Source organism: Mercenaria mercenaria, chromosome 14, assembly GCF_021730395.1.
Source record: "Mercenaria mercenaria strain notata chromosome 14, MADL_Memer_1, whole genome shotgun sequence".
NCBI classification, from domain to species: Eukaryota; Metazoa; Mollusca; class Bivalvia; order Venerida; family Veneridae; genus Mercenaria; species Mercenaria mercenaria.
Window position 1 is genome coordinate 57,915,416 of NC_069374.1, and position 12,571 is coordinate 57,927,986.

The 12,571-nt window shown below is 36.1% G+C and overlaps 1 protein-coding gene across 1 annotated transcript; it reads left to right on the forward strand.

Annotated features, from left to right (window-relative positions):
* Window positions 1-8,653: 8,653 nt before the first annotated feature.
* On the forward strand, window positions 8,654-12,202 carry LOC123526222 (uncharacterized). The gene is made up of 4 exons (XM_053522774.1): window positions 8,654-8,793; window positions 9,449-9,558; window positions 10,979-11,080; window positions 12,070-12,202. The coding sequence occupies exons 1-4, from the start codon at window positions 8,775-8,777 to the stop codon at window positions 12,175-12,177; spliced, it is 339 nt and encodes a 112-aa protein (XP_053378749.1). The 5' UTR covers window positions 8,654-8,774; the 3' UTR covers window positions 12,178-12,202.
* The last annotated feature ends 369 nt before the right edge of the window (window positions 12,203-12,571 follow it).

A 12,571-nucleotide genomic window follows, 5' to 3' on the forward strand; every position in this document is an offset into this window, starting at 1 on the left:
TGATCTGTTCCTGTGTTTTCTTGTTCCTGCATACAGTACAACTGGCATTGAGAGATCACATAAGGAATTTGCAAAAGTTGCCTTTATAGATACATGTATGATCTCTTGAGCATGTTTGTTGAGACAAACCGAAGTTCCCATAAGGAATTTAGTTAACTGTGGTAAATTTCTATAATGAACTTGTCCATCTTTCAGTTTGGACAGTACCATTAACTATTAGGGTAGCAAACCAAGAAGATACTGACTGAATGGCGAACAGTTCAGTTCATGATCAGACTGCATGGATTTTGCAGGCTGATCATGATCTACACTGGTCGCAAAGGCAGAACCAATTGTGTGTTAAATAATATATATATAATGGCACTATAGGATTGTTTATCTAAGGGTTTAAACATGGTTTTCCATTCAACCAAGAGACTGGTGGCTTGTGGCCCTTGAATTACTCGAAAAATTGCAAATTTAGCTTTGTTCGCTTTCTAAGTCGAACATTTTCATCCGATCTTCACCAAACTTGCTGACAATATTTGTGCGCATAGTGTCTTGGCCAAGTTCAGTAATCACCCAAATCGCCCAATGCTCTCTTGAATTACTCAGAAAATTGAGATTTAGCCTTGTCCGTCAAGTTGAACAGTTCATCCGATCTTCACCAAACTTGGTGACAATGTTTTTGGACATAACATTTAGGCCAAGTTTGATAACCACCTATATCGCCCCAGACACTCTTGGATTATGACCCTTTAATTACTCGAAATCTGCGAAATTAGCCTTGTCCATTTAACAATTTCATCCCACATGGAACCTCACAAATACCTTGATTCCTTCTTACTTTTTGGGGGTTAACAGGGCACACAGCATCAACATTATTACCATTATGATAAGTAACTGTAAACGGTGCATTTGTGATAGTTTGTAACTACTGTTCTGTTTTCATAAAATCTCCATTAGTATCACGAAAACTTCATTCTTTTTTTCGAAATTTAAATGAAGGTTAACTCAACTTAACTGTTGAGTCGTGGACGTTTCATGCCACCATATTAACGTAAGAATTTCCTTCATGTTTGCGAGTTTTCATGAAAACCAACTTGTTACGTGGTGCAGTAAAAATACCACTAGCATATGCATATGCACAGTAAATTCAATAAATAGAAACTATTAAGTTGAATTATCCCCCGACGATGAAATCGGGAGTGGGTAATGAAATGGCGTCAGTCCGCAGCCATTTCTCTGTAACTGCCTGGTAGAATTTCATGAAACTTGAAATAAACATGAACCAACATACTACGATGATGCCTGTCAAGTTTATTTTTGGATTGGTCAATTTGCCTTAGAGTTATTGCCCTTGATTTAGTGAAAAATGTCCGTCCGCAGCCATTTCTCAGTAACTAGCAGGTAGAATTTCATCAAACTTGAAATAGACATGAACCAACATACTGCGATGATGCCCTTCAAGTTGTTTTCGATTGGCCAATTTCCCTTAAAGTTATTGCCCTTGATTTAATGAAAAATGTACAAAAATGTCCATCCACAGTCATTTCTCAGTAACTAGCAGGTAGAATTTCATCGAACTTGAAATAAACATGAGCCAACATACTGCAGTGATGCCCGTCAAGTCCTTCTTTTATTGGTCAATTTCCCTTAGAGTTATTGCCCTTGATTTAATGAAAAATACATGTCTGCAGCCATTTCTCAGTAACAAATTTGTAGAATTTCATGAAGCTTGAAATAAATATGAACCAACATACTTCGATGATGCCCATCATTTTCTTTTTTTATTGGTCATTTTTCCGTACAGTTATTGCCCTTTAATTGTTTAAAAATCCATAGATTTGTATATAACAAACCAACCAATTGGAAGAATTTCATTAAACTTCTTTCATTCTTTTCCATGAACATTTATTATAAACATGTTAAGTTGTGTACCCACACCTGGTCGCCACCTTGCCTTGGTCACACCCCTTCCCCTCTCACCCCCCCCCCCCCCCCCCCCACAAAAAAAATCATTCCTTTTTTTATTTCTTTTTTTCAAACCTATGAATATCTATCAACATGCAAAGTTGTACCATTCTCTCACCTCACTCTTCCACAGTCCTGCTCACCACCCCGGTCATGCATGCATCCCCCCCCCCCATTTTTTTAGCTCACCTGAGCACAAAGTGCTCAAAGGCTTTAGTGATCGCCCTGTGTCCGTCGTCCGTCGTCGTCCGTCCGTCGTCAGTCGTCCGTCGTCAACAATTTGACTGTTAACACTCTAGAGGTCACCATTTAAGCCCAAACTTAATGAAACTTGGTCAGAATGTTACTCTCAATAAAATCTTGGACAAGTTCGATGTTGGGTCATCTTGGGTCAAAAACTAGGTCACCAGGTCAAATCAAAGGAAAAGCTTGTTAACACTCTAGAGGTCACAATTTTGGCCCAATCTTCATGAAACTTGGTCAGAATATTACCCTCAATAAAATCTTGGACGAGTTCGATATTGGATCATCTGGTCAAAAACTGGGTCACCAGGTCAAATCAAAGGAAAAGCTTGTTAACACTCTAGAGGTCACATTTTTGGCCCAATCCTAATGAAACTTGGTCAGAATGTTACTTTCAATAAAATCTTGGACGAGTTCGATATTGGGTCAAAAACCAGGTCACCAGGTCAAATCAAAGGAAAAGCTTGTTAACACACTAGAGGTCACAATTTTGGCCCAATCCTAATGAAACTTGGTCAGAATGTTACCCTCAATAAAGTCTTGGACGAGTTCGATATTGGGTCATCCAGGTAAAAAATTAGGTCACCAGGTCAAATCAAAAGAAAAGCTTGTTAACACTGTAAAGGCCAGATCTATGACTGTATCTTCATGAAACTTGGTCAGAATGTTAATCTTGATGATCTCAAGGTCCAGTTTGAATCTTGGTCATGTAGGATCAAAAACTAGGTCACCAGGTCAAATCCAAAGAAAAGCTAGTTTACACTGTAGATGCCACATTTATGACCACATCTTAATGAAACTTAGTCAGAATGTTAATCTTGATGATCTATAAGTCAAGTTCAAATCTGGGCCAGGTGGGGTCAAGAACTAGGTCACTAGGTCAAATCAAAGGAAAAGCTTGTTAACACTATAGAGGCCACATTTATGACTGTATCTTCACGAAACTTAGTCAGAATGTTAATCTTGGTGATCTTTAGTTCAAATTCAAATCTAGGTCATGTCTAGTCAAAAACTAGGTCACTGGGTCAAATCGAAGGAAAAGCTATTTAACACTTTAGAGGCCACATTTATGACCATATCTTAATGAAACTTGGTCAGAATGTTAATCTTGATGATCTTTAGGTCAGTAAGTCAGGTGAGCGATACAGGGCCTTTATGGCCCTCTTGTTTTAATTTTCCATCAACATTTATAATCAACATGTAAAGTTTTGTACCCTTCTCTCTCCCCCCCCCCCCCCCCCCCCCCCCCCCCCCCCCCCCCCCCCCCCCCAAAAAAAAAAAGCATTCATTTTCTGTTAATTTGATTTTGACTAATGAAATTATTTGCTTCTTTGTAACATTCTTATCTTTTTGCTGGATATATTTTTTGCCATTCCTCACCACAGACCCTTTCGGCGGGGGATACCAATTCATCGAATTTGCTTGTTTCTTTTCTTTATCTGTTATTTGTAAATAAAAACCAACAACTTAACGTCGCAACTTTAAATTTATGTAGTATTGTAAAATTAAAAAGAAAACGCAAATATGAGTCAGGAAATTTGATCAGTCCTATTATCTACTTTCAAATATTTGTGAAACAGGTCACTTGACCTTTATCCGCGAAGTTATCAAGGCATTAAACCGGGTTTTCCGACGTATTTACCTTAAGTTTCATTGTACGATTTAATCGTATACATTGGGATAAGTTAACGTATGGTGTATACTAAGTTACAAAAACCGGACTGAAAAATATTGAAATTTGAACAATTACAGTTAAACAAAATCATTTAAAAATAGAAAATTACAAACATCGATGAAAACTGATCCAACAAGACTTAGTGTACTAATGGATAAATATCAATCTGTTACTGCGGAAGAAGAGAATAGTTTACAGGAGAAAAACAACCTTGATAAATATCTTGACGATATTTACACAAGAATTCGGTTTCGTCTTGACAAAGAACAAATCGATGATATTGAAAGAAAGGTTGAGAATATTGTATCGGAAATTGTTGAAGGCCTACTGAAAGAGAGCAGGTCCGATGTCGACAAACTCCTCGAATACATTGGAAATGTATTCCATAGCCTAAAGATAGCAGAAAAGAACGCGGGAGGGATTTTAAAAGTTGGTAGTTTCTACGAAAGGACAAAAAATACTTATCCAAACGAATTTGATTTTATATTTGTTTTAGGCCGTTTTAAATGCTATCAGAAAATTGACTCGTACATATATTTTAATAACGAAATAATTCACGATAAGATACGTAAATTCTTAACGGTTCGCCGCGTTGGAAATGAATTCTTTATAGGACACCGTAGACCGGAAGTGGACCACAAAACACGTGTACAATATATTGGACAAAGAGGCCCATCAACGAAATTTAGAATCGGTCTGTACGGTACGAATATTTACATAGATTTAGTTCCTGCAGTGATGGTTTCTGGGATAGATAATATCTCTGGTTTAAATACAAAACTTCAGTGCCCAGTTGGGTTCAAGGACGAAATCGACCGGACTGGAAGTTTTTTACTTGTTAACGGTAGATTATCTTTTACACAAACAGAGGTACATTTTATGAAACACGTTTTGTCATCAAAGCATAGAAATGTTTACAGACTTTGTAAGTACCTTATCAACGGTAGTAGTAGCTACTCCGAACTGGTACGAAGGCAATATAGAAGTGCATCCCTGTGGGAGTTCCAGAAGGGGTTTATTTCAACATACATGATAAAAACTGAAGTAATTTTTCATCACTACGAATGCACAAGTATAGATTCATCAGAAGCTGAGTGTGTTCTGGAAATCCTCCGAAAGCTGTTGAACATCGTGTCGGGCGAACCTGTTCTTTCCCTAACGGATACAAGTCGAAGACCGCTGTTTTATAAAGACGAAGAACGATACAATAGGTTGAAGAGAATGATAACACACCTGGAACGACTTCAAAAGTCTTCAAAAGACTATGAATTTAGAAAATGTCACGTGTCACCATTAAATAAGCATCTGTATAGACTGTCGCAGAGGCCACCTCCAAGATACACGCAAAGTTCAAACGAGGTGTACGTCTGCTGTCTGAATGACAAGATCGCAACAGTTATCATCATTGTTTTGATCATTGTCGTCTTTATTGTGCTTTACTTCGTACTTTAGTATCTCGATAAGATAGGAATTGTGCCCGACGTGGTTCGGGGTCGAACTGTGTTTTGGAAAGAATTTGAACCACTCTGTTGCCATTGCATGATCGTAAGAGGCGACTTAAGGGTTTGAACATGTGGTTTTGCTGTAACGTTGTGATTCCAGCAGATATAAAAGTTTTGATTCCATACCTCATGTTTTTCCATTTCGGAGTAAATGAAATATGAAACCAAAATTTTTAGTAATGTTTGGCGCCATATAGTCTCTATTGTGTTGGTGCGCTGTTAAACACAAATCAACAAAAAAGAAGGAGCTGTAGATGGTACATATGCATTGAATTTTATTATTTAATGTTTTCTCAGTATGGCTGTTTCAGACGATGCGAATTTTATTTGATATAGACTGCAATTGAACTCAACAAAATTAAAAAATTACAAATCTATATTACCTTTTGTGTCTTGGGTATGATGTGTGTGATATTCGCCATACGAAGGAGGTGTTGACCGAGGCATTCACTGGTCCGGGTGTCAACGACTTTTTTCAGTCTAGCAGAGTAATTTTTATAATGGAAACCTGCAGTTTAAACCTTACCGTTTTTATGACTATTCTATTTACTTATCATGTAAAAACACCGCCTTACTTCCAGTTGTCAAGTTACTGCAGGGATCGGAAAGATGTGAACAAATATATCTTACAACCTTTAAAAAGTTTTTAACATTATTAATTATTTTAGGTAAACTTTCATCCATACCTTTGGCCTACCTAAACTGTAAATAATTAACATTAAAACCTTAAGACCTAATTTCTTTACCACTAACACTCGTCTCGGCCACAAACATATCACAAGGGCGACGACTAAATGTATTGTTTTCATATGTGATGACTTTACGATTCCGGTACACCTGTTATTCCTGGAAACGGTAAACATGTTTTAAATATCCATAACAAATACCCAGAAATCAAGTACACAAAAAACATGTACAGGAAGTTTTTAAAGGACTTCTTTATCTCAAGTTATTTTTGTATGTATTAACGTCTACAGGCTAGCCAATCGTTTTAGCCTCCCGGCACTGCCCGGGTCTATCCAGCGTACGACGCTGCGCAACGGTCTTTCGAGATAAATTTTTAAGACTTACATCGCAATACAAATAGTACATAAATAAAAACTTTTTGTATCACGTGATCATGTGTCATTTAGTTGCAAAAAAACAACAACAACATTTGATACAGTATAACAATGTTAAAGGTACAAAGTATAGTGGATGAACAACAGCATCAATTATTTATCATTGAAAGTTTTACTGACATAGCAGCTTTAACATATTTTTTTAAAAACAGCATGATTAGTGTTTGTAAACACTTTGTAAAATATCGTTTAATGTATTTCTTCCTTAAGTTTTTATAAGACGGTCATTCACTAGTAACATGTGAAAATCGTCCTCTAAATCTAACAAATTACAGTGTAAGCACTGTGTTTGTAAAGCCTATATAAATTAGCCAAACCGAATCAATTTTTCCTGCATGATGGTGATTTTGTCGGTGCTGGGAAAATCTTCAGCACCACTGGGTGTAAGATGACTCACGTGCTGCAGTTTATGAATGAATGCGTAAATCTATACGCTTCTATTATAAAAATGTGCTAAAAAGTACATCAAAATCATATATTGTACTTTTTTCTTCAAAACAGCATGCAAGAAAAAGAATCCATCACTAGCTGAAGGTGCGGTAGGAAATATCTGACCCTTGGATAAATGTTTTTCGGTAACTCGAAAGAGTCTCGTTACCGCCTGAACAGTTACCTTCGAGCCGTATCCTGAACCAGTGATCGAAAGATCATTATAATACAAACGAAGACTGTCCAGACAGTTCGCAGTACTGTCTTCAAGTGAAAAATGAATTAGGTACACGGAATGTAAAATCAATTATCGTTATATTTGAGTAGGGAAGAGAATCAAAATAGACATGGTGCTTCAATATATTGGCTAATACTGACATGTATCTTTCGCAATGAATTTACAGTGGCCCAATAAAGGGCGCAAATTTCAAGATTCGTTTCATTTAAGGTCCTGAAAAAAACAACATTTTGTGTACATACAATTAAATTTTTATTGTTATGACAGGTTTTAACAAGACATGCACTGTTGAATGATCAAAACAATGTACAAAAGTAAAGTAAGAAGAAAAAGTTCGACAGAATGAACTGAGATTTTTGTCAACTGCCTAATGTAGACGGATGAAAAAAAAATACGACACAGAAAAAAATGAAGAAAATAATGTAAGAAATATATTTAGCTACTTCCACCCATCAGATCAAAACGACTTGTCGCTGCTATGATTTGCCTAGCTTTGAATATGACATGTTTATTTTATTCGAAAGAAAGATGTTCGTTGCCGAGCAGAAGGTGTCAATTGTAGCGGGACAAGGGAGGTTAGTCAAAAGAATTTGTCTTTGTTGGGTGTAGTTGGGACAAGATAAATAGAAACGACTAACTGTTTCCGCTAAGCCACAACTACACAATAGAGAATCAAGTAGTTGACGCCGATGGAGATCAAAGTTTAGAGAACTACAACCCAGTCTTAGGTGAGTATGAAACAACTGGAGCCTACGATAACCAGTTTTAAACAGGTAGTTGGACATTAGATTGCGTCAAGATTGCATTTAAAGCATTTTTGAAAGAATGGATGGTCGTTTGGTCTGTTTTAGGAGCTGGTAAACTCTTCCATTCCATTCCCAAAGCAAAGGTTGTGTACCAAAAGGAAATATTGAAGTGTTCTACACCAAACCACGACAACATTCATGCAAAACTCGGGTTAAAAGGTCAAAGGTCAAAGTCACATATAAAAGTCATTGGTAAAATAGCTCTATTTCCTTTCCGCTCCATATTTTCCAACCGCTGGACGGAATTTCGTAAGACTAGCATCAACTGTTTACACTGATCGCAACGACGTACAGAAAACAAGACCCACGTCACTAAGTGATCAAAGATTATAGTAGTCAAATGGCCAAATGGCGAAATTTCGCCACATATCACTGGAAAGATTTTCATAAAACCAGCACCAATTGTTCACATCATCAAGTCAACATACAGATAACATGATCAGGTAAGTAGATCCAAGTACATTTAAGAAGATCCAAGGTCAAGATCACATTTTGATGCCGTGACCATTACCGTTCTTCCAGTTACCATCCCTGAATTTAAGCGATGTCAAGAGTAATATGCTCCTTTTGTGATAGCTCTTATTAAACTTAGTACTTTGTACTCGTGCGATAGAAGCCTCTGCTGTTGCGTAAATGTCATATCTTAATCTAAACTTACGAGCGAAACTAGTCTATCTGCCTCTATTTCTATTAACACTTAGACAAGTTTCCCTCTGAGCTCTCGATTACTGGCAGCAATAGGTGCAGTGTGCATATATGTGGCAACATTTAACACGATTTAAGGGTCAGCAAAGATAAAATTACAAAATGAGCGGCAGATATAAAGGTATCGTGGTTTACGTATTTTAATATTAATTCTTTTTAGGTGTGTTCCTACACTTACCTTAAACACAGCATCTTATTTCATATCATGAAACGTTACTGACATCTTTATCTAATTTTTCAAAATTAATTTATCAAGTTTTGTATACGTTTTTTGAAGTTAAAAATCCCAGAAGGAACATCGTACACAAATTGCGAATGTTCGAACAGCGGTCACATAGATTACACACTTTCACGGGAAACGCAGTGAAAAAATGCTCGGATCTTTAATTTATGTTAATTAGAGCGCCCAATCTTTCGTTTTGACACCGGACAAGCTACACGTTTGAGGCCAATTTTGTAATACCATCGGGACAAAAGGGGCAATGAATAGTATTAACAATTAACTCAACTTGTTGAATTTAAAAGTAACCACGCGGATAACTGAAATGTATTTAAAAATTTAAGAAGTTTACTTTCAACAGAAAGTTTTTGAGTTTACGGAATACTTCAATCTGACTAAAGTACATCTCCTATTACGCTTCGTTTAGAGGATCAAGTATTTAAGTCAGATTGCGGAATACTTCTATTTATTATACAATACGTGGTCTATATCTTAATACTATATATTAGTACATGTATATATAAGCTTACAGGATTGTTTTATATTTTCATTGCAGAGGAAATGATGCTGTATAGACTTTTTGTTCTGTGTGCTTTGTTTCAAGCCGCCTCATGTGATTACAAATGTGTGTGTAGCTATATAGTCGAAAGAGGCGTCTACTCCACGGTACATATCATTTTCGACCAAGATGACTAAATTCAGTTTTAGAAAGATACTGTGCTTATCTGTTTCACTAAAACATTTATTTGGCAGTAGAAATCTAGAAAATCATCATCAAATATACCTAGCATGGCTTAAATATATAAATGACTGTTTATATACAGCTCGATTTCATATAAAATCTTCTAGAGGCATAACAAATGTAGGCCATGTCTTCTTATATATTGGCATAGATAATGTGTTATCACTCTTCATATTTTCAATATAAACTTTGTGTAAAATATATTTTAGTTCTAACATCATGGATCATTTTAAAGAAGGAAAGTACGCGTTGACCTTGTATATTTAACAAATAAGGCATTCGAGTGGTTTGTTGTCTAATTTAACACGGTTCGGAGAATTGAACCGCGAGGCCGTTAGCAGAAGTAGTTTAATAGCCAAGTATCTGAACGATAAACCGCGGTAAATTAGATTGTTTATCGCAAATTCTAACACGATCCGATTCATTTTCCTATTAAACAAAGAAGGCTGAAAACAGTGAATTATTATACAGCAATTCACTGTTCTGACGTCACAATTATTATGTCATAGCATAAAACGGCATATAGCGGCGCGCTGGAAAAGAAACCAATTGAAAACGGGCAAATATTTAATGAATGCCGGCAAGGATGCACTTTAAAGTCCTTGGTAATATGTTAGAATCGAAATAATATATCTCATTTAGTGATTTGCTCTTGAATAAAATCATTGTTACTTGTCGTTCAGTTGCTTATTATTATATCGCTCGGGCTGCGCCTTCGTGATATAATTCCTTCGCATCTGAACTCCAAACAATGATTTATTCAGCGACAAATCACTTAGTCTAAAGGAGACATATTATTTCTTAAATAAAAAGAGCTTGAACTTCTTCTTTGTTTAACTGCGCAGACAAATCGAGCTATGTTAAAATCAGAAATTAACAATAGTTGACGCGCGTGACTGACCATAATGACGTAAATTATGATGTCGTACTTTCGCATTAACTAAGACCGATCAGTTCTTGCATAAACCTTCCTTTTAGTAACAATATTTGTTTTGGCTTTAGGTTTAAACAGTTATCAATAATTAAACACAGTTTTGGCATTTTCTGTCGATATGCATCCCTATATATTTTAACGAAAAATTCTTACTTTGATGTGTACACCCACTAAAACGAACGTATTTTCAAAGACTGTTTTACTGCGTTCTGTTAATTCTATTTTAGAAATCTCTATAACATTTTCACTGGAAAATTACGATTACATATTAATGCATGACGAATCTGTTGTCTAAAACAAATATTGCGTTTTAATAACGTGATTAATGTAATAACACACATCAAAATGTCGCAATAATATTCCTTTAGCTTGCCCTGTCTAACGTACTATTTCACAATCATTTATTTCAGCCATCAAATGGCAGCGATGTTTTGGGATACATGTACGAGTTCGATTGCAAGCCTGTTGTGACAGAAACTGGCAGTTGGTTTACAGTCGCCTTTGAACACAAGGTAAACACTGCAGACTGATAATGTTCATGTCACTGCTGCTTTTCGATTTGTTTAACCTTTAGCCTGCTGCCGAAAAGTAATTCTGCCTTTGCAGACTGAATATGGTCTGCACTCTTCGCTATTCAGTCAGTAATTTTTCAGTGAACACCCCTTCAAATAATAAATGGTACTGCTAGACCAGTCCATTTGAGAAATTTAGCAGGCTAAAGGTTAACAAGAGCCTTACCGGTGAAGAATTCGCGCTTTATAGTTGTGTTCATACATTATTGGAAATACTTATTTGTTACTCAAGAGCGTACTTAGTGTTGTTCTGATCTCGAAAATATACGAATATAAACTCTCGCGACTGATACTTAACATACAGGATCAAAAAGGAAGCAGTGCAGTTTCCTTTTACTCTTAGATAATAATGTCACGTGTGTCTTGTTACCATTTTGATTATGACAGCATAATTATAGGTCAGGGCATTCATATCGCTGTGCAAGGTGAAACAGAAAAGCAGTCTTATGACAAAGTGTGCAATTCAATAAAAAGTAAAGAAATCTGTTCAAAAGCATGTTCAGAAATAAAGGCGTTTTGATTTTGGAGGTTCACTTTCATGTACAGATAAACCTGACAATAATGCCATCAATGAGAAAGAAAATAAATGGCCTTTGATGACAGATGGTATCTCAAACACAATTAATTTTACATGAATTTATGATTTAACGGGATTCCCGAAGAGAAAAATATAAAAGAGCCTTTATAAGCAGAATTTAAAGAAACTTTTATTCGTATATGGTTTTGGCACAGATTTCACGGTATCTTGAAAAGTAGCAAACACCTCCAATTTAAAACTCTAGGGTTTAGGTAGAGTCTACCCAATATATTTTACCACGTTCTGGCTTACATCCATGACTTGGGGCAGCCACGCATCTGTTCATGAGATGATACATTTAAAAGTTTTTGTAGTAAATAAATGATGAAAATGCAACAACTAATTTTCTCAGCTTGGATACGTAGAGGATGGCGAAAGGCTTGAGGTACAAACTTGCCCAGGAGACTACCCAGATGCAGATAAAGGTGAGTGTTCAGACGAAAGTTTGGTCATTAAATAGACTGCAGTTTCCGTATTTTCCCGCATTTTCCCGTATATCGCCGGTTAGGCTAGCTCTCAGATATTGATAAATATTCCTTGTAATTTTTACTTTTTGAAGTTGTGAATACAGCCAGTCTATATCCTAGCTCCAATATCATAACAATATTAAATTCAGGTCTATGTGACAACCTGTAAAATAGACTAGCGTTTGTCACTACTACGTCAAATAAAAGAAAAAGCACAACATCTGAAACTTTGCGACAAATTCTTTATGATCACTCTAGTTGCTAGCCTAATTCATTCCCAATTTACTTTCATGATATTTCATATACAGATGTTACTTAATTATGTTATGCCAAGAAATACCCATTTAGAAACACGTGTAAATGTGACTTTATTTTATTCTATTTTAC

Excerpts from the sequence above, each read along its gene's own strand:
- LOC123526222 (XM_053522774.1), top strand. Across the intron at positions 9,559-10,978 it reads AAAGAGGCGTCTACTCCACG|CCATCAAATGGCAGCGATGT; the intron begins GTACATATCATT and ends CATTTATTTCAG. Across the intron at positions 11,081-12,069 it reads CAGTCGCCTTTGAACACAAG|CTTGGATACGTAGAGGATGG; the intron begins GTAAACACTGCA and ends TAATTTTCTCAG.